At 38.2% G+C, this 23,228-nt stretch overlaps 1 protein-coding gene across 1 annotated transcript; it reads left to right on the top strand.

Annotated features, from left to right (window-relative positions):
* Positions 1-491: 491 nt before the first annotated feature.
* Positions 492-21,676, top strand: LOC148360565 (tetraspanin-5). Its single transcript, XM_088341434.1, has 10 exons — positions 492-957; positions 5,908-5,958; positions 8,669-8,815; positions 8,890-9,060; positions 11,478-11,603; positions 14,115-14,162; positions 16,399-16,515; positions 17,457-17,518; positions 17,652-17,704; positions 18,354-21,676. Exons 1-9 carry the CDS (start codon positions 874-876, stop codon positions 17,662-17,664), a joined length of 819 nt encoding a protein of 272 aa, XP_088197560.1. The 5' UTR covers positions 492-873; the 3' UTR covers positions 17,665-17,704; positions 18,354-21,676.
* The last annotated feature ends 1,552 nt before the right edge of the window (positions 21,677-23,228 follow it).

The raw sequence follows: 23,228 nt of genomic DNA on the forward strand, positions 1-23,228 counted from the left end.
TTAAAGGTTATTGTTTTTCTTCCACATTTTTAAAGGTATTTGTTTTGGGGGGTAAATTATAATCGTCGCTTTAAAAAAAAAATGTTTTATTCATGTTTCAAAGTATTTCTGTTCTTCCCCCCAATTAATAGAATTTGTTTATTGCTTCACTGAAAAAAATATAGTGAAAAATAGAAAATACACAAAAAATAGTGTTTATTTTCAAGTACTGTAGTATGCAAAATGCCTTCGTGAATTAAGGGAAAACAAAAAAACGTAGATTTAAAAAAAAATAAATCCAGTTATCATAAGAAATAAATCTATTTTTTGCTTTTTCATACGACATATTTTGCTTCATAAAGGTAATATTATCGTATTTTGTTTAACTTAAAATCATATTTTGTATATATAGCACTGTATTCAAAATTGACAGCAGTTTCCCGGATGTCCCGCCCCCTGCGACCACCTCGACGCCTCATTAGTTTCCACACGTGTCAATCAAAACAGCCATGACAAGCTTGTGGACTCAAATAGGAAAGCAGCAAATTTAATCTCCTCTCTGGATTATACTTTATATTATTTTTGTTATTATATATATTTATATGTACACTTCTGCCTAGAAACGGACGTTTTCACGCTTATATCGGTGTGTTTTCGTCCCCGCTTTACGGGATGATGTTTAGAACGCAACGCTGCGTTTTTCGACGTTGAGGAAAAAAATAAATATAACAGCTGTTTTCTTAAGCGTTTTACGTGGATAGGGGTGTTTTTTTTAATTATAAATTGAACATTTTCTTCATTTTATTTGTCCCTCCCGAGGATCATCGATGTGATTTCACAACAACGAGGGCGGTGTTTGAGGGAACAAAGCATCCCTAAAAAAAAATAAGAAAAATGATGTCCGGGAAGCATTTCAAGGCTCACGAAGTCAGCTGCTGCATCAAGTATTTCATCTTCGGATTTAATATCATATTTTGGGTGAGTACTTCTTATTTTATTGGATTTGTTTCTAGGCCCCTTCTATATTTCGTGACGTCTAGTCTACCATTAGCGAATTCGCGTCGCTATGATTTCATCGCTGCAACAAAAGCTCGCTTGCTCGGGTGCACTTGCTGCCTCCATCAGGGAAATGGATTGTTTTTCTTTATTGTTTTTTAAACTCTTTAACTATTTTAAAATATGTGCACTCTAAAGGGTTGATCAAAAGACGAGCTTTACCTGCCTCCCCGCAAAAATGGTCGAAAAGACGCCGAAAGAAACCGTTACGTGGACCTCGAGGTTCCGTCCAAAATTCGTCTTTATTTGGTTGCAAATATTTCCCTACTTACCTAAAAAAAATGGTTAAAAAGATGCAAGGGTTCCATCCAAAAGCCATTTTTATTTGGTTCACACATTAAGAGCGTTAACTAATCAAATAATTTGGTTGAAAAATACGTTAAAAGGACGCCAAGGTACTAACAAAATACGTCTTCATATGGTTAAAAATGTAAAATAAGCCCTACCTACACAAAAACTGGTTGAAAATACGTTAAAAATAAGTTAAAATGGCAGCAAGGTTCAATCCTAAAGCCATTTTTTGGTTGAAAATGTTCACACATTATGAGAGTTAACTATCAAATAATTTGGTTTAAAAAGACGTTATAAGGACACCAAGGTACTAACAAAATACGTCTTCATTTGGTTAAAAATGTAGAATAAGCTCTACCTACACAAAAACTGGTTGAAAATATGTTTAAAAGAAGGTAAAATGGCAGCAAGGTTCTATCCAAAAGCCATTTTTATTTGGTTGAAAATGTAGTTCACACATTCTGAGCGTTAACTATCAAATAATTTGGTTGAAAATACATTAAAAGGACACCAAGGTACTACAAAATACGTCTTCATTTGGTTAAAAATGTAGAATAAGCTCTACCTACACAAAAACGGTTTGAAAATATGTTTAAATAAGTTAAAATGGCTGCAAGGTTCTATCCAAAAGCCATTTTTTGGGTTGAAAATGTTCACACATTATGAGGGTTAACTATCAAATAATTTGGTTTAAAAAGACGTTATAAGGACACCAAGGTACTAACAAAATACGTCTTCATTTGGTTAAAAATATAGGATAAGCTCTACCTACACAAAAACTGGTTGAAAATACGTTAAAAAGAAGTTAAAATGGCAGCAAGTTTCAATCCAAAAGCTATTTTTATTTGGTTGGGAATGTAGTTCACACATTCTAAACTTTAGCGATCAAATAATTTGGTTGAAAAGACATTAAAAGGACGTCAAGGTACAAAAGGTTAAAAGAAAGTTAAAATGGCAGCAAGGTTCTGTCCAAAATGTGTCTTTATTTGCTTCAAAATGTAGCTGACATATAAGCTCTAGCCACCTAAAGAACTGGTCAAAAAGATTTATTAAAGGTTCTGTCCAAATACATCTCTATTTGATTGACATTGTAGCTACCGAAACTAATGGAAAATATGTTAAAACAAGCCAATATTCTGGTCAAATGTTCTTTATATGGTTAAACAAACGTCTCTTTCAGGACGACAAAAAGATGTAAATAAAGGAAGCCATGGTTCTGATCATAAGACTTCTTTATTTTGTTGAAATGTATCTGAAGACTAATGTTCTATCCAATTGACCTCTTTATTTTGTTGAAGAAATGTCTCTTTCTAGACATTGAAAAGACATTGAACGCATGCCAAGATTCTGTCCCAAAATGTCTTTATTTTGTTTTGAGGGTTAGGCCATTGAAAATACATTAAATGGACGCCAAGGTTCTGTCCCTAAGATGTCTTTATTTAGTTGAAAATGTAGCTGAAGAGCAAAAAGCTCAAAGTACCAAAAATTGATTTGAAATGCATTAAAGGAACACCAATTGACATCTATTTTGTTAAAAAATGTCTCTTTTAAGACATTGAAAAGACATGAAAAGCATGTCAGGATTCTGTCCCAAATATGTCTTTATTTTGTTTCTAGGGTAAGGACATTGAAAAGACATTTAAAGGACGCTAAGGTTCTGTCCATGAGACATCTTTATGTTGTTGAAAATGTAGCTGAAGAGCAATGAGCTCTATATACCCCAAATTGATTTGAAATCTATAAAATAAACTCCAATTTTCTGTACAATTGAGGTGTTGATATTGTTGAAGCAATTTCTTATTCAAAATGTCGAAAAGACATGAATAGTATATCAGTATTCTGTCCCAAAGATGTCTTTATTTTGTTGAAGATGTAGCCGAAGAGCAATGAGCTCCAAGGACCAAAAATTGATTTGCAGTGGCTTGCAAAACTATTTGCCCCCTTAACTTTGTGACTTTTTGCTACATTTCAGATTTCACACATCAAAATATAAAACTGTCATTTCTTGTGACGCATCAACAATAAGTGGGACACAATCATGAAGCGGAACACACTTCATTAGATATTCTAAACTTTTTTAACAAATAAAAAACGAAAAAGTGGGTGTGCAAAATGATTCAGCCCCTTTACTTTCAGTGCAGCAAACTCTGTCCAGAATTTCAGTGAGGATCTCTGAATGATTCAATGTTGATCTAAATGACCAACGATGATAAACCTGTGTGTTATCAAGTCTCTGTATGAATGCACCTGCACTGTGATCGTCTCAGAGGTCTGTTTAAAGCGCAGAGAGCATCACGAAGAACGAGGAACACACCAGGCAGGTCCGAGATACTGTTGTGGAGAGGTTCAAAGCTGGATTTGGATACAAAACGATTTCCCAAGCTTTAAACTTCCCAAGGGGCACTGTGCAAGCAATAACATTGAAATGGAAACACATTAAAAGTATGTCAGTATTCAGTCCCCAAAGATGTCTTTATTCTGTTAAAAATGTAGCCAAAGAGCAATGAACTCGAACTCTGAATCCCCCCAAAAAAGGTTCAAAAGACATTCAAAGGACATTAGTGTTCTGTCTAATTGACGTCTTTATATTGTTGAAGAAATGTCTTTTCTAAAATATTAAAAACACACCAAAGTTCTTTCCAAAACATGTCTTTATTTGGTTGAAAAAAATCCTTTCTTTCTTGAAAAGACGTTAAAAAAACACCAAGGTACTGCCCAGATGACACCTTGATATACTGTAGTTAAACCAATTCTTGCCTTTCAAGAGGATTAAAATATGTCAAAAGGACACCAAGGTTCTGTTCAAAATGTGTTTTTATATTGTTATAAAAACCTCTCTTTCAAGACGTTAAAAAAACATACAGTACTTTAGGGGGCCTAAATTTGGACCACAATAGCATACCTGTCAACCATTGTATGGTAGGAAAGTTATTACTAGATGCCAGTTTTTGTTTGTATACACTTTTGTTTACATCTATCTTAATATGTTCAAAAGGTCCCCTTTCTCTTAATAGATGTTGCTGATGAGCAATGAGTTGTACGTACAAAAACTGGTGAGGGTCAACTCTGGTAATCAGTGTTCCCTCTAAGCTGCGCGCGTGCGCAATTGCGCACTGCTCGCACATTCTCGGCGCACAAGAAAATCTAGCCAGCGCACAAAAATCAGGGCTCAAAATTACTAATTAAGAAGCGACTTAAGTCAAATTACAGTGCATGAAGGTGAATTACACGGGTTCCCCTGACGTTGTGTCCAAAATGCGGTATTTTGAAGTCGAGTCAAAGTAGAACGAAGATGAGTAAAGTTAGTAGAGTTTGTCGGGGAACCGGCTTCTTCGGGTCGGCTCACTAAAAGGAACCGGCTCTTCGGGTTGTTTTTGCTTCTTTAGTCCCAACATGACCAAATATTATGTAAAATTATGCACAAAATGACTTAAAGGAAGAGGGGGGAAATAGAACAAAAAAGAAAAAAATACCCAAATGAAAAAGTAGTGAAAAGCTGCGAAAAAAAGGAAACAAAAGGAGAGGAAAAAAAAGAAGGGAAACATTTAGAAATAAGCCAGAAAAAAAGAAAAGAAAGAAATGTAGTAGAAAGTAAATAGAGAACAAAAAGAAAAAAGTAGAAAAAAACACGGAAAAAAGAAGAAAAAGTTTGTGTTGCATTCAAATAATTTCCAATTATATCAAGTGAATCTTGTTGCCAACATTGTACTTCCACTAAAAAATGTGATGAAGTACAGTTTCTGTATCTTACAATCGACTCAATAAGCCCCCAAAAATGTTAATATAATGCGACAAAATATGTCAGGAAAAAAAAGTCAAGTCAAGTCATTTTTATTTGTATAGCCCTTAATCACAATAAGTCTCTAAGGGCTTCACAGATTAGTACACTATGTTACACAGACTATTTTTCAGCCGACAAGAAGAGTAGGTTATTATTCATATGCAATGGAGTAGAAGTGAGTTTTAAGTTTAGATTTAAACATTTCCACTGAGGTTGCAGATCGGATCTCAGGGGGAAGAGCATTCCACAGCACCGGTGCCCGGATGGAGAACGCTCTCGATCCAGCAGAACACTTCTTTGCTCTCGGGATCACCAGAAGACCGGCACTCTCAGATCGTTGGCTTCGGACCGGGACATAGGGGCAGATCAGATCTGAAAGATAAGAGGGAGCAAGTCCATGTATGATTTTGTACAATACTAAGAGAACCTTGAAGTCACATCTTTGGCTAACTGGGAGCCAGTGCAAAAAGAAATGGATATCTTGTGAAAGAATTGTAAGAACAAACGACGTTTGCAATAGTACATGAGTCAATTCATTCAAAAGAGAAAAATAATTTTGCATTGCCGGAAACTCGGCAAAATGTAACTTGATGTCAAGTTTTGGACATGTTTGATAATTATCTTGCCACACTTGGGATTATGGTTGCTCACTGTTGTTTCAAGCGTTGCTCACCGACTTTGTGTGAACGCTCAGACCCGTAAGGAAAATTACAGGGAACATTGCTGGTAATATATGTGCAAATAAATATGTTTTATATGTTAAAGATTTCCATCTTGTTTTCACTCTCTTTCCCCTTTAGTTCCTGGGAATTGCGTTCCTTGGCATCGGATTGTGGGCATGGAGCGAGAAGGTCTGTTTCCAAGGATTAACAGTTTCCTGTTATTCACATCTACTATTTCAGTCACATTCCGAAGCGAGCTCACATACCCAAAGACCGAAAAATGAGAAGAATGGAGATAGTATTTACTTTTTGCGCAAAATGTCAGCGGAGCCCCATATATCGTGGGGGTTAAAGTTCCAAAAAGGAAAAGTGGTAGGCGAAATCTGTGAAGACGAAACCTTTATTTTACCTATAATTGTAGCAAACCCCTAGAATACAACATTAATCCATTTCCAAGTGTGATTTGCAACGTGAAATTGACGCACAGGTATAACAGGGCACAGATTCCTAAAGTAAGTAGCCAATGCATTTCTAACTCCTGGTACACCAGATAAAAACATTACAATAACAAAATACCATACAATAAGTAATACTTATAAGTAATATACATGCATATGATTATGTAACATACGAGAACATTTTATTAAAAAAAAAAAAAACCAACACATTTTTATTTACCTCTAACGTGACTTGAGCTGGTACAGTGGAGTTAGTGGGTGGATGCAGAGGGAGGAAGAGACTTAGGAGTATTTGACATGCCTTTGTAGAACCATGTTGCTTTAATCACCTCCTTATTAATAACAATCGTCCCAATCGTTGAATGGTTACGGACATATTCCTTTGTGAAGGCAGCCCTCTGTGTGCCTTTTTCATATTTCTTGATAATTGCATATTTCTGTTTCTTCCTTTAGCATCCCTGCAAGTTTTGGGACCAATACTTAAACAAATTCAAGTTTGATATTCTGAACTGAAAAAAAAGAAATTAATAAATCATTGTGGGAGGGAGTTCAGCAGATAGCATATGAAACTGATTTCAAAACTTCCACTTGCAAGGATTGTCATGCTCTTAAAATATTTCCTTGCTTTAATCGCTTCCTCATATTTAATAATAGTACAAATTGTTGATTGGTTATGGTAATGCAACATAGCGAGGGGAGTCATGCATTTGGCTTCTTTGTAATTCTTAATAATAGCAAGCTTTGTTTCCGTGGATTTTATTTTGTTGCTTCTCCCTTTAGCATTTCTAGTCTTGAGACCCATAGCGAAAAAATCTAATACAAAGACTACAGTCTTCTTTACCCGATACACAAATTCTTTATGAAGCAGGCAAGATTCTGAATTGAATGAAGATAGACGGGGGCATTGTGGGAGGGAATTCGGCCAATAACAGATAACCATCTTATTTGACTTTGACCAATAAGAGACAGGCATCTTAGAGTCGTAACTCGTCATTTTATCTTGGGGGCCAGATGGTAGAAAAAATACCACGCACAGGGACCGGACTAGTAGAATAAAGAGAAAGAAAGAAAAGAAATACAAAGACAGACAGAAAATAAGAACAAACAAGATAATATGAGGCAAAGAGAGGGAAAATGGAGATATATATATATATATATATATATATATATATATATATATATATATACACAGAGAGAGAGAGAGAGAGAGAGAGAATGAAAAGTTACTATATAAGAGAGACATAGGAAAAGAGAGCGGGAGATAGTGAAAGAGTAAAAAGAGAGAGTAGAAAAGAGAAAATGGGAGGTAAAGAAAGGGAGGCAGAGAGGAGAGTGTGAAAAATTGAAAAAAGAGAGAGAAAAAGAAATAGAGAAGAAAAGAGAGCTAGGGAAACAGAGTCAGAAAGAGAGAGATCATATAATTTTCCATCATCAAACCATTATGAACAAAGCGCTAGAGCACAGGTGTGAAACAGGCGGCCCGCGGGCCGGATCAGGCCCGCTAAGGGATTGAATCCGGCCCGCGAGACAACACTCAGAGAAGCGCAAGAGAAAAACATGCTGCAGGTTGAAATATGTCAACTTGATGTTGCCAAAGCCAGGTGCCTCGAACAAAGACACTGTACTTGTATTTATTTCTCTCTCTCTCCCTCTCTCTCTCTCTTTCTTTTCCACCCCTTTTCTCCCACTCTGTCTGTCTCTTTCACTCTCTGTGTCTCTTTTTTTCTCTTCCTTTGTCTCTTTTTCTCTCTGTGTCTTTTAAACTCTTTTGCTCTAACTTCCTTTTTTCATTTTCTCTCTTTTCTCTTTCTCTCTTCCTACCCTTTGCACTTTCTTTTCTCTTTTCTCCCCTTCTGTCTTTCTATTTCTCTTTGGATTTCTTTCTTCCTCTCCCTTTCTTTTCCCCCTCTCTCACGACTTTTGATCTTTTGTTTCTCACGCTCTCTCTTTTTCTTTCTTTGTCCCGCCCTCTCTCCTTTTCCCTCCCTCTTTCTCTTATTGCTTTCTCTCTCTGTTTCTTTCTCTTTAATCTACTAGTCCGGCCCCTGACAGAACGTTTGTTCTATCGTGTGGCCCCCGAGTTAAAATGAGTTTGACACCCCTGCGCTAGAGGATGGCAAAGGGCCGCATGTGGCTCCAGAACTGCGTGTTGCTGACCCCTATGCTAGTCAGTAAACGGGGTTGGTTAGGGTTACTTTAACTTGATTACTTTCAATTACTTTTGGATTACTCCAATACCAAATATGCTAATAAAAGACAAAAGAAACTAAATATGAATCAAAAGATGACTCACAACACGTGGTAAGCTTTCTCTCCTGGCTTTGTCAGTAAAGTAGTGTGACTGAAAATATACCAAAGGTTCTTCCTGTTTTGCATTTCTTCCTTTTAATTCCTTTTTTTTCAGTTTTAAAATCTTCCATTTGTTTTTCCTTTCTTACTAGGGCGTTTTATCCAACATCTCCTCCATCACCGACCTGGGGGGCTTTGATCCGGTGTGGCTCTTCCTGGTGGTGGGCGGAGTCATGTTCATATTGGGATTCGCCGGTTGCATCGGAGCCCTCCGAGAAAACTCCTTCCTTCTGAAATTCGTAAGAAGTCGACGGACGCTTGATGAACGACGCCCGTTATTTTTGTCCCTGAACGTCCGAGTGATTGTTTTCAGTTCTCGGTCTTCCTGGGAATCATCTTTTTTCTGGAGCTGACGGCGGGAGTCCTGGCTTTCGTCTTCAAGGACTGGATCAAAGACCAGCTGAACTTTTTCATCAACAACAACATTCGGGCTTACAGGGACGACATTGATCTGCAGAACCTCATCGACTTCACTCAAGAATATGTGAGCTTCGGTTTCTTTTCAAGGATTTTGTATATTGATCATACATATACTCATTGACTACTATTACTACAGGCTTCATTTTTTTTGGGCCTCTTCCTAGTGTTACAAAACCCTGATGTCATGTAGGGTACGTAGCCGCTACAGTATAGTTACCATATATTTACTCTTCATTCATTCATTCATTCATTCATTCATTCATTCATTCATCTACTAGTTTGTACAGGCGTCAATCTTTTTGGCCTCTTCCTGACTTAAAAGAATGATCTCAAAATATGTCAGGTGCGTGACATATCTACATACATTTACTTATTTACTAGTATTACTAAAGGCTTCATATTTTGGGCCTCTTCCTAGTGTCACAAGACCCTGATGTCATGTAGGGTACGTAACACAAACAGTATAGTTATCATATATTTACTCATCTACTAGTGTTTGTACACGCTTCATTCTTTTTGGCCTCTTCCTGAATTACAAGAATGATGCCAAAATATGTCAGGTGCGTGACATATCTACATACATTTACTCATTTACTAGTATTACTACAGGCTTCATTTTTTTGGTACCTCTTCCTAGTGTTGCAATAACCTGATGTCATGTAGGGTACGTAACACATGCAGTATAGTTATCATATATTTACTTATCTACTAGTTTGTACTGGCTTTTTTCTTTTTTGCCTCTTCCTGAATTACAAGAATGATGCCAAAATATATCAGGTGCGTGATATATCTACATACATCTACTCATTTACTAGTATTACTACAGGCGTCATTTTTTGGGCCTCTTCCTAATGTCACAAAACTCTGATGTCATGTAGGGTACGTAACACATGCAGTATAGTTATCATATATTTACTCATCTACTAGTTTGTATGGGCTTTATTCTTTTTGGCCTCTTCCTGACTTACAAGAATGATGTCAAAATATGTCAGGTGCGTGACGTATATCTACATACATTTACTCATTTACTAGTATTATTACAGGCTTCATTTTTTTGGGCCTCTTCATAGTGTCACAAAACCCTGATGTCATGTAGGGTACATAACACATAGAGTCTGGTTTTCATATTATTTACTCATCGGCTAGTGTTTGTTTTGGCCTTATTCTTATTGGCCTCTCCCTGTATTATTATCGGCTTCATTCTTTTTGGCCTCTTCCTTATGTCACAAGACATGCGTGGTTTGTGACACATAAAATCACCATAGTTTTACTCCTTATATTAATATGGGCTTCATTTTTTTGTCTCTTCCTGACGTCACAAGCTATACAGTCTGCATGACAACTATGTTTACTCGTTCTACATAATAGAATTACTATTGGCTTCATTCTTTTTGGTCCCTTGTTGTGTCATTAATTATGCAGGGTGAATGACTCTAATAGTTATCATATATTAACTTATTTACTCATATCACTGTGAGCTTTATTCTTTTTGTCCTCTTCCTGGTGTCACAAGAGCTTGATATCACAAAACATTCAGGATGCATGTTACTATGGGCTTTGTTCTTTTTGGTCTCTTCCTGGTGTCACAAGACATGCAGGGCATATGACTCAAATGGTAATCATAAAATATTCATTTACTGGTATAACTATGGGCAATTATTCTTTTTGGCCTCTTCCTGGTGTCACAAGACCCCAATGTCACATGACATGCAGGGTGTGTGACACAGAGTTAGTTATAATTACTCATTTAGCATATGCATATATTTACTGAGAGCTTCTTTCTTTTTTTGCCCGCCTCTTGGTGTCATTAGACTTGTAGGGTGTGTGGTGCAAATAGTTATCATATATTAACTTATGTACTATTATTACTGAGGGCTTTATTCTTTTTGGCCTCCTGGTGTCACAAGACAATGATCTTACAAGCACAATGCATGGTACCTATCATACTCCTTTACTCGCATTATATTGGGGTTCATTCATTTCATTCATTCTTGGTGTCACAAGACATGCAGAGTGCTGTGACTTTTCTAGTACAGGCAGAAGTGTACTACAGGGATGATCTCTTCTGATTTCCTTAATTGCTCAGTTAATGATGCATGTAAATTGTACTAGTCAAAGAGGTATAAGAAAACTGCTTGGTAAATTCCCTATTAATGGGGGGACCATAGGATGAGGTATCATGTTAATGTGTTTTTAAAATGCTGGCAGGGCAACAAATCGAAGAGAGAGTTCAAATGCACGATTCTGCTCCTCCCACGTGCGTAAATCAAGCTAGAGTGTCTGTTGTCTTTTTTGTTCTGGATTAAACAAGACCCATGGGAAAGGGGTTTCATTCCGCAGATGTCCGCGCATTGTTCCTATGTAAGACTAGCTAAACTCTGAACAAAAAAGGAAAATCGTAGTCTATAAATAATCGATGAGTGTTGTGATTTATTTAAGCAAATCTCTGAACAGTTTGTTGCCCTTTTCATCCGGTTGCAGTGGGAGTGCTGCGGTGCCTTCGGAGCCGACGACTGGAACTTGAACATCTACTTCAACTGTACAGATTCTAACCCGAGTCGTGAGAAATGCGGAGTTCCCTTTTCCTGCTGCACTAAAGACCCGGCAGTAAGTCTTCCTCTCTTGTTCCCACACATTTCCTGCCCCTTCACTTGAAAACAATCCGGCCGATGTAGGGGAATAGAAGCGTTATGGTCTTGCAGGGGTCAAGGTCTGAAATATTTCAACTGTTAGTACTGGGTAGGCGATTTTGTCAAATATTAAAGGCTAACAGGCTCTATTACTGGTAAAGGACTTTGCTTTTCATATATTGTTGTATCAACAGTATGTTCAAATTATTTCTCTATTTAGATATAATAAATAACTCGAAGGATTAAAAAAATGAAATGGTTTCTTCTCCTTCGAAAAAAGATCGACAATAACTTGCATAAATACATCAATAATTCAATACAATAGCTTCATTAAAGCTGTGGTTCTCAAATAGTGTGGCAGGGCCCCCTGGGGGGGCGCAAGGCACTATCAAGGGAGCAGTGTTCTGGTTTGCCCGCGTCCCTGCGTCCTAGACTCATAATTTTTGCTGGGGACGCATAGTCTCAAATCAAGGTGCGTCCCAGGAACGCAACTTTTTTTTACACCAAATTGTCATTATTACCCGATTACTTTGTTTTTTTAACAAAGATTTACCGCACTCCAAACTTTTCGCCAAGCAGATCCGCCATTGTTGTTTTGGTCTCGCGCCGATCTCTGCAAACGAGATCTGGTTGCTTCGAGATGACGTCATTGTTGTGGTGGTTGTCGAGTGAAAGAGAAGTATGCCTCCGTAAAAACAGTTGGTATTAGGTGCAAATCAACAAAAATTGGTCATTTCTTCAGTGTCGGTAAAAAGTCGAAACATAATACAGAAAGTGGTAACAATGGCAATAATTCCGGCACGGATAAAACGGCGGAGAAATTCTTCAGAAGACCGCGGAGGCAATGAAAAGGCTACATGTTCTGTGATGCGTGCACCCAGCATGACAAAAAAACTGGATTGCATAAATCGTTTCGCAATACGAACTTTCAGAAAAGCACATTGGATCGGCACAACGACAATGAAAACCACAAATTAGCTATGGAAATTCCGTTGCTGCAATTGGATCTTGAGAAGGCATTACAACTGTGGCGGGACAGCAAACCACGAAGAATATATGAACTGAAAAATCTAAAGTGATTAAAACTGCATGAATATATAGACTAATATTTCAGCAATATTATTTTGTATAATGTACGATATTTTTGTGAACTGAAAAATCTGAAGTGATAACTGCTTTGTATTACCAATTAAGTGTGATGATTAAAACTGAATGAATATATAGATTTATGTATTTATATATTAGTCGCCGATTTACAATTTCAACCTGGATAACACTAAATTTTGGGGAGCCATAGATCTCTGTTGGGACCCATAGATTTTTGAGCATGCGAGTCCCCGGGACCCATCACTTTTCACAGGTAAAATCAACACTGAGAGAGGTGCTTTTGACGTCCAAGTGTAAAGAAAAAATATTTTTAACTGCCTTAAAATAAAGTAACACTAGGAGGCAGTGCTATTCTCACTTGGGGGGGCACGAGAGGTTTTTGTTCTTCCTGGGGGGGCATGCCAGAATATTTAAGGATTGCATTAATGATGCATGAATGAATAAATACTTAAATAATTAAATAAATAGATGTGAAATGAAGATGTACTCAAGTGTTGTCCAGACCTTATACTTGAAAACATAAAAATCCGAAAATATTTTGTAGTACTTTCAAGGTTTCTTCGTATTCCTCATGTTGAGGTTTTTGAGTTTTTCCCTTGCCCTCATGTAGGTTTTGGATCGGGGGATGCTGTCATAATAGTCTGTGGTCTCTGCAGCCCTTTGAGACTCCTTGTGGTTAAGGGCGTGACAAATTAACATGACGACTTGACTGAGGTTTTTGAGTTTTCCCTTGCCCTCGTGTAGGTTTTATATCAGGGGATGGTGTCCTAATAGTCTGTAGTTTGCAATAATCTGTGGTCTGTGCAGCCCTTTGAGACTCCTTGTGATTAAGCGCGTCACATAAAACTTGACTTGACACCCGCTAATGCAGAATCTCAAATCCGATACATTAGCAATACATGTGGAAAAAAAGAGAATGTTAGCTTGTCCAATTTCTCTGACATGCATTTATGAATACATGTTATATTTCATCCTACAGTTGTTTATAATTAGACAATTTCAATAAATTGTTATTGAAAACCTTAGAAAAGAAGCAACATATGTAAGCACTTAATTTGATAATATCCATCCATCCATTCGTTATCTGAACCGCTTATCCTCTATAGGGTCGTGGGAGTGCTAGAGCCCATCCCAGTTATCTTCAGGTAGTGGGCAGGGGACACCCTGTACCGGTTGCCAGCCAATCAGAGGGCACACAGGGACAGACCATTCGCTTGCTCATTCATTTCTAGGGACAAATTGGATCGGCCAATTAAACTGACATGCATGTTTTTGAATTGTGGGAGGAAAGCAGAGTGCCCAGAGGAAAGCCACGCAAGCACGAGGTGGGGACGCTGTAACCCTGGGGTTTGTTTACATATTTTCTTTTTCTCTTTTTTAGGAGGACGTCATCAACACGCAATGCGGCTACGACATCAGGGGAAAATTGGTGAGTAGGTTTCGGAAAAACTCAACACCGTTTGGTTGAAAGTACCCTGCACAATCTGCTCCTTTCACAACATTTCTTTTCACTCCTCCAAAAACGGCAGCTGTGCACCGATGTGCTCATGCTGCGGCAATGCGGTGGGATTTAGAGACCCCTCCCCCGTCATTAGCCTCACCACCGTCACACTGACTTTTTCTCTTTTTGACTTGAAATACAAGGGGGGGTAAAAAACCCAATTTCTAGCAGAAAAGCAGCAATAGTGCAAGAGTTACCGTATTTATTAGCAGGGTTGGGTAGGGTTACTTTAACTTGATTACTTTCAATGACTTTTGGATTACTCCAATACCAAATATGCTAATAAAAGACAGAATAAACTAAATATGAATAAAATGATGACTCACAACACATGGTAAGCTTTCTCTCCTGTCTTTGATCACCGGCAAAACGAACATAAAATGCGACAGAAACAAAATGAAAATAAATCCAAACAGCTTGCCAACATCATTTTTGCCGTTCCATGTATTCCGTTACTCCCCAAGCCTGCACAAAATTTAGTAATTTTATTCGTATTTAGTTTCTTATTTGGTATTGGAGTAATCCAAAAGTAATTGAAAGTAATCCAGTTCAAGTAACCCTACCCAACCCTGTTTATTAGTCTATAACATGCACTCGTGTATAACGTGCACCTAACTCCAGTTGGATGCAACGGAAATCAATCCCGGGTCACGGCGGTGGGAGCACCAAATCCTCACCACAGTACCACCAGTGATATAAATGTCAGACAAAAAAAAACATTAGATTTTAGCTCATCATTACACAATTTTTATTCCCAGTACCAGAGGAGGGGTTCGTGTTTTTTTTTTCTAGAGTGACCTACCTCATTGAGTGTAAAATATTATGATCCCGGACAAACTCTTGAGAGGGTTGAATGTCTTTCTAGGAGAGCTGAGTCAGCTCTTTGTCAGTTTTTACATTTGGGGTAATCTGCCCGACTTACTGTAAAATATGGTGTTGGTATTGAATATTGTTTTGGCATGGGAGAGTGGAATGTCTTTCTAGGAAAAAATTCTGAGTCAACAAAACCAAAAGTGCTTTTTTTTGGCATTTTTTCTCATATAGGTCAAATACTTCTGTCTGTAATACATTGTGTTTAAATCGAATGTTGTTCTGGTCCTCTAAGAAGGGAATATTTTTCTGGAAAAACTGCTGAGTCAGTAAAATCATAAGTGCTGACACAGTTTTTGGTAGGATTTTCACCTCTACAGTGGCGTACGTACCTAATTACTTGTAAAAGAATATGAGCTTGGACAATTTTCTTCCGCTCTGCGAGAGTAGAATGTCCTTCTGCGGAAGCTTAAAAGACAGCAAAAAAAAAAAAAACGCAGAGTCTGCTTTTTTGCAGCTTTCACATCTGTGTTGACCAACCTGACTGCTTGTAAAAAGTGGTGTTGATATTCAATGTCGTTATGGCCTGGGAAAAGGAATGTCTTTCTGGGTAAAAATGCTGACTCAGCCAAACTAAATGTGCAGAGTCCATTGGTTCACGTTTAAAGGCCCCTACCTTAGTGCTTGTAAAAGATTACTATCCTTGCCAAACTTGCTCCGTCCTGAGAGAGTAGACTGTCTTATGGGAATGCTGCGGAGTCAGCAAAACCAAAGATGCAATAGTCAGCTTTTGGGGGTAGTTTTCCCAAATGCGGTATCCTACCTGACTGCCTGGAAAGGATGGTGTTGATATTGTCAGCAAAACCAAAAGTGCTGAATCAACTTTTCTGGCATTTCTTCACATATAGGTCAAACCTTCTAAATATCTGCAGGACCTTGTGTTGAAACTGAATGTTGTTCTGGCCTGGAAGAAGGGAATGTCTTTCTGGAAAAGCTGCTAAGTCAGCAAAAGTGCTGAGTCAGGTTTTTGGGGCATTTTTCACATTTAGGTTAACATACCTGACTGGCTGTGAGAGATGTTGGCCAGATCTAAATGCCTTCCCCTTTTTGTGGGTGCACAGACTCTTAGCAATACATGCATATATTCATATCTTTCAGGATGACTTTGTTTTACCATTCTCTAACATTAGTCTCTGGTACCGTGACTAAAAATAGTGTGACTCCCTCACCGCCACAAGCTGGGTTTGATTCCCCGTCGCATCCAATGTTTGCAATTGTGGTCAGCGATAATTTCCGACTGATCAGTCACGGTGGAATGCGAACATAAGATAAAATTGTGTTTTTGGCTTTGCAGGACTCTGAGCAGAGGACGTTCATCTACATTAAGGGATGCGTGCCGCAATTTGAGAAGTGGCTTCAAAACAACCTGACTGTGGTGGCGGGCATTTTTATCGGGATCGCGTTATTACAGGTGAGAATTCATCTGTTGGATATTTTGGGGATTTTTTTTTTCTCTCTCCACTGTTTCCTTCTCTAGCCACTCATGTTAACAACTTGGCTGCAGGCTATGGCGAGCTGCTATTGTTAACTGCTCCTGCTTCTCCTTTCATTGTTACTCACCTTCCACAAGTTAACGTTGCAGAGTCCCACGATACATGCATCTTTGATGTATTTCCCAATTTCCGTCTCTAGCCACTCATGTTAGCCCATGTGCAGGCTATGGCTCGTCGCATTCCGCTATTGTTATCGTTAGTTTCTCCGTGTAAATGACGCTTGTTTCGTTGTTCATTGTCGCTTGATTTCAACAGCTAGACGTCGCAGAGTCCAATGATTTAGGGATTTTCCACTTTCTTCCCCACTTTTTTCTTCTTTAGCCATTTACAGTATGTTAACAACTTAGCTGCAGGCTATTAGTCGCCGCTCCCAACTTTAGTTATTGTTAACTGTCTCGCCATCGTTCTTCAGTGTCACTCAGTTTCCTTAACTGAACTTCACCAAGTGCCATTATTCAGGCATCTTTGACCTTTTTTCACACTGTTTCCTTCTCTAGCCACTCATGTTAGCCACTTTGCTCCAGGCTATCGTTCACCACAAACTGCTGAAGTTATTGTAAGTTGCTCCTTGTAAATAAAGCTGGGTTCATTCTTCAGTATCACTCACCTTTACTGAGTCCCCCGATTCCGGCATCTTTGACTTTTTCTCCCACAGTTTCCTTCTCTAGTCGCTCTCGTTGGCCACTCGGCTGTAGGCTGAAGTAGGCTTTGGAATTTTCCCAAGTGGTATCCTTAGGGCTTCTGTCATGAGTCTTCTTCGAACGTACACTGTTCAGCTCCATTCTAAGCTACAACAACATCTAGTGGTTAACTATTAAACACTGTCACTTTAATTGTATTTTTTATGTACTGTTTTCAGATTTTTGGCATCTGCCTAGCACAGAATTTGGTGAGCGACATTGAAGCAGTTAGAGAAAGTTGGTACGTCAATTCTTATTTGGTTGTTAAATATAGTATTCACTAAATAATAGTGAAGCTTTCTATTAGTAGTAGTAGTATTTCCTTTTTTTTTGCAGTAAATCTTACTCTGCTATTTTTTTATTTTTTTTTGCAGTTTGTTCACTTAAGGTTGCTGTATAATCTCCAGAGGCAAGAAGGATGTAAAAGGTGAGACCAGGCTCTAAAAAAACAAATGCGAAACTTTCTTTTTTACATATATATATATACAGGGTTCGTACGGGTGCTTGAAATCCTTGAAAATGCTTGAATTTTAATATTGTGTTCTGAATGTTTGAATTTTTTTTTTGAATGAGCTTGAATTTTGGGTGTAGTGCTTGTAAATGCTTAAAAATATTGCCGTGTTTCTCAACAAGTCTGCTTAAAAAATTACACCGACGCGGCTCTCGTTGCTTTGCTTTGCTGTTGTACTTCTTCTTCCCTTGTTATTGACTGCAGCTGGCATTAGTTTGTATGGTCAAAAGGTGGACAGACCCTTTATTAAAATAGTGTGTTGTGATAGCAAATATATTGACTCATGTTAGGCATATTTCAATTGCAATTGTTGATTTTTAGGGGGAATGGCCAAAGAACACACCTAAATAAAATACGTATACATTTATGAAATTGTAATTATAATATTTGTCTGTCCTTCGTTCCTTCCTTTGCTGAAATTCCCTTAATACGAGTAGTTTTTGAACGGATTAACCACAAAAACCGAGGGAGTACCGTACAGCACTTCCTGAATGGTGGCGATCCTAAGAAAAAATCAAGGTATGTCCATTTCATATAACGTATAAACATGTCTTTCCTCCACCAGGACTCTTCAGACCGCACACCAGCAACAAAGGGATAATCTTCAATCAAGTCGTGTGTCCAAAACAAAGAGACTGATTTTGATGTAAATACGTACACGTAGAGTCATTTTGTGGACCTATTTTTGGAAGACGCACAACCTCTGAAATGTAATCGTGAGTACTTCAATGCAGTGGGGGGTGGGGGGGTTCTTCCATGATTTGTGTCATGTACAGTAGCTTTTAAACGTCAGTTCTTAGAGGGAAGCGAAGGATGAAGCCGCCGTGTTTTTCTCTTTTATTGAGAGCAGACATTTTTCCCATGCTTGTACAAAGTGAAGCCGTTTTCGATCAAACGCTGCATGCCTTTCGTCTACCGGTGGGATATCGGCTCGCCTATCCGTAGAAGATAGAGTACAGTAGACCCCTGGGATATGACGTTATTTTGTTGTGATGTGGGGACCGCAAAGTGAAATTGCCGTATGGACGGAGGACAAATATGTCTGGTAATTACTGTATTTTTCAACCTCATTTTGAGGTTTTGAGTTTTTCCCTTGCCTTCATGTAGGTTTTAGATCAGGGGATGGTGTAATAATAGTCTGTAGTGTGCAATAAGCTGCGGTCTGTGCAGCCCTTTGAGACTATTTGTGATAAAGGCCTATACAAATAAACATAACTTTAACTTGACTATAAGGTGTACCAGGTTATCAGGTGTACCCCCCAAAGTAGTATTTTGTGATTTTTTTTTTTTTCTTATCTTATTGTATATGGCGCACTGGACTATAAGGCGGATTGAATTATTGAATGGAATTGTCTTAATTGTCATTATCAATGTTGTGAAACATTGAATTCTATAATACACGTCAATGCATACAAAGAACAAAACGATAAAAGACTATAAGGGTAAATAGTCACGGCCTAGTGCTTGGAAAACTGGTTATAATAACAATGAGTTGTAATAATGCAATGAAAAAAAACGGTGCATCGTAACAATAGTGCACTACCATTAAGCAGCAACGATTTAAAAAAAAAAAATGCACAAGTCATATATCTTCAGTTTCGTGCAATAGTATATATATTTCCAGTTTCATTTAGCAACAATACAATTAAAACTGCAGTAAAAGCTAGGTTTGCATTGAAAATAATTTCATACGTTTGAATTAAAATAATTTATGTCATTGAATATAAGCTAACAATATAAGATCTAGTTTTACCATCCATCCAATATCTGCACCGCTTGTCCTCAGTTGGGTCGCGGGGGTGCTGGAGCCCATCCCAGCTATCCTCGGGCAGTGGGCAGGGGACACCCTGAACTGGTTGCCAGTCACAGAGACAGACAACCATTAACTTGCTCATTCACAGCTAGGGACAATTTGGACCGGCCAATTAACCGGACATGCATGTTTTTGGAATGTGGGAAGAAACCCACGCAAGCACAGGGAGAACATGCAAACTCCACACAGGAAGGTTCGATCTCATGACCTCAAAACTGTGCCGCACACGCGCTAACCACTGCGCCGCCATGCCGCCCCTAGTTGTACCAGTAATATTAATTTTAGCAACAAAGAATTTACATGTTAAGCACAGGAGGACCCTCAAAGACCTCTTTGTTTCTCAAAAGCAAAACAGTTGCATCATTTAATAATTCAAAAAGAATACCTCATTTTGTATAAAACGTTACCACAAACAAAAATCTTCATTCAATTAATGGTGAATGGTCTGCATTTCTATAGCGCTTTTCAAGTCAATGAAGACCTCCCAAAGCGCTTTACAATGTGCTTCACACTTACCCATTCACACACACAGACTCACACCAAAAGCGAGTCAGCCATGCAAGGCAGCTACCTGCTTATTGGGGGCATTAGGGATTCAGTGTCTTGCCCAAGGAAACTTCGAGATACAACACGGAGGAACCAGGAATCGAACCTGTGACCTCTTGATCCCAAGACGAGCGCTCTAATTAATCACAATACGTTTCATACTTACAGACAATTATTGTCCAAAGCAACAACGAAACAGGATTTGCAATGAGCATTCCAGAATTCTGTGCTTCTCTTTTGTTTCTTCTTCGCAACAAACTACAAGTTAACCAGAAGGGGGCACTCAAAGACCAATCTATATGTTTGTCAAAGGCAGAACAGTGACTGCATGCAGTATCATGTAATGTAATCATGCATTTCCAATTTTAGCCACCGTAATTTGCTGTATATAAGGCGCACCGGTGTATAAGGCCCACTTTCAAATTTCTGGCCTTTTAAAAGGGTTTTTAGGTGCGCCATTCGAAGCACACGTGATTTTAAACTGAAATGCTTTGTGGTCGGGAGTTCAGCCTATAGGATATCGGAATCTCCGTGACACCGACCAATAGCGGATCAGCATGTTGTATGATATCGACCAATAGCAGAAAGGCACTTTAGCGACGTAACACGTCACAACTACAAACGCCACCAAAATGGAATTGTATACGTTTTTAGGCCATGTCAATAATTTATCATTGGTGTACAGTGGGGAAAAGGCTGTATAGAGGGACAAAACACATATTCTACGTCGTATCGTGAAAATATAGTCATCTAGGAACGCTGTACCCCGGGGGTCTACTGCATTAGAAAATATTTGTCCAATTAGTGGCTAGTTTTGCGTGTAGCACTTTGAAACTCTTCAAATCCCGAGTTGTTCAAAACGAACTCGAGATTTCTTTTTCATGGCGTCACCTTATCTGACCGTCCAGAGACGGATTAAGAAAGATGGTTGTAGTATTTTCAATCTATTAAAAAAAAAATCTGGAAGAAGCTTATAAATGTATCAAAAGTCAATTTTAAGCACTTTAAACTTTGCGGAGAAATAATTACGCTACTGTTTTGATTCTTTGAAGTCAGTGGGAATATTCCTTTTTTGCATCCATACATAACTTTTGACTTTACAATGACTATTTATTCTTTTGATTGTGTTTGTTTGTGGTTAACTGTGTCCGACTGATCCATTTTTTTAAAATATACAGTCCTTATCGACGTGTTTTCACAAGAATTTCGGATTCTTTTTCAACTTGTGTTTTGCAACATTCTGATATTTGCACTTGGGAAGTCATTTATAGTTTACACGTAGATAGCATTTGATACACACTCACCGTCACCAGCATTATTTATGGAGGATTTCAAAAGTTTTGGAGTCCAACTTTCTTCTTTGGGATGGAATGTTCTTGTTGATTGATACCACTTTTCGCAACCACTCAGTGCCAAATATGTAAGTTCTGCATATTCTTGGTTAAAAGTTCGACTATTGTTTGCTTCGTTTTGTTTTCTTGTGGTAAGTTGTAAATATATCTGAATAAATGTGTGTCTTTGTATAATGAGTTGTCATCCATCTCTGATGAGATCTCCCATCTCTGCATCCACCCACTAACTCCACTCTACCAACTGAAGTCACATAACATCAAAGGTAAATAAAATGTCATTTTTTCCTTTGCATTTATATTAATTTATTATGTAACTTGACTATATATAAATATCTTGTATATAAGTATTACTTCATGTCAGTGTCTGAACTAACGTCTGCCCGCACGGCATGCATCTTTTACGCCGGGCGTACAACTTACAAAACGTCTCCACCCGGGTGGCCGACAACTTTTTCAAGGGAAAAAAAAACCCCAAAAGTTTTTTTTTTTTTTCAAATCAAACATTTGCTTTATTCCGATTTTGAAATCTTCGTTCAGTTTCGGAATTTCGGTTTGTTCGGCAATTAGCATACTCGGCAGCCGATCAGAAGCCTGCATCGAATAATTTCGTACTTCCGGACTCTCCCGAGCGTTTTAAGGTCGTGCATTTGCATATCATTTTCCAAAGTAGACAGAGAACACAAGAAAAACTGATAAATGTTTAAGAATCAAGCCAAAACCTCAGCCCGGGAAGAAATACTCAAAAGAAGCTAACACAATTTATGACGCTACAAAACGTAAACGCACTTTAAAAGCATCGTGGAAAGAGGAGTTCACGTGGCTTGTAGCAAACATTGCATGAATGAAGATGAGTAAATACAGGTACATACTGATGGCAGATGGAAAACGGCGATGTTATATACATGCAATGAATGTTGTAAATATATTTATAATAAACTTAATGTTAAAGTGTTGTTCTGTTATATATTCTGATTATCAATCCTTAATACTTTGCATCAATGTTTTTTTTTTACGATGTTTCATCTTATTGTGTTTCAAGTTGGGAAAAATTGGGCAGGCAACTTTATGGCTGCCCCTGGTTTTATGGCTTTAAGGCTTTACCCTGGTGTCCGGTAACTTTTTTTGTCATGAGTTTCAGACACTGTTTGAACCTGTAAAAATAAAATGTGGTTGTATTCCGGGAAAAAATTAACAAAACAAGTTTTATTGTTTGCAAAAATACGGATTTACTGTAACTTTCCAGTGACTTCAAGATCCACATGCTGCATCCGAGAAACATGGGAAATCAGATTTTTGTCACGAGGCCATACCAGAATCCCACTTTAATCGAGATAAATTCGGCGCTAAGGTAACTTGACCCAGTAGAAACAAAATGAGTGGTTGTATCACGAAACAAAAGTACAAAGAAAGTATATGTCGAATAAAATGCCTCCTTTTATATCCAGGGATTTTTAGTCATGCTGCATTCAATAAAGAGGGGAAATCGGATATTTTTTAATGCAGGGTTGTCGGGGAGCCATTTCTATGGAGGTAAATTCGGTGCAACAGTAGCTAGACACTGTAATAATAATAATAATAATAATAATTTCCTTTGTATTGTCATTCTTTGTAAGAACGAAATGTCGATACACCTGACCCGTTGTAGCGAGCCGATGCAGCCGCAGCCAACAGAGGGCGCCGCCATTTTACCAATGTTATAAGTCTTAGGTATGCCCCGGAAATTTTGTAC

Source organism: Urocampus carinirostris, chromosome 8, assembly GCF_059441175.1.
Source record: "Urocampus carinirostris isolate Australia breed hairy pipefish chromosome 8, RoL_Ucar_1.0, whole genome shotgun sequence".
Classification (NCBI taxonomy): Eukaryota; Metazoa; Chordata; class Actinopteri; order Syngnathiformes; family Syngnathidae; genus Urocampus; species Urocampus carinirostris.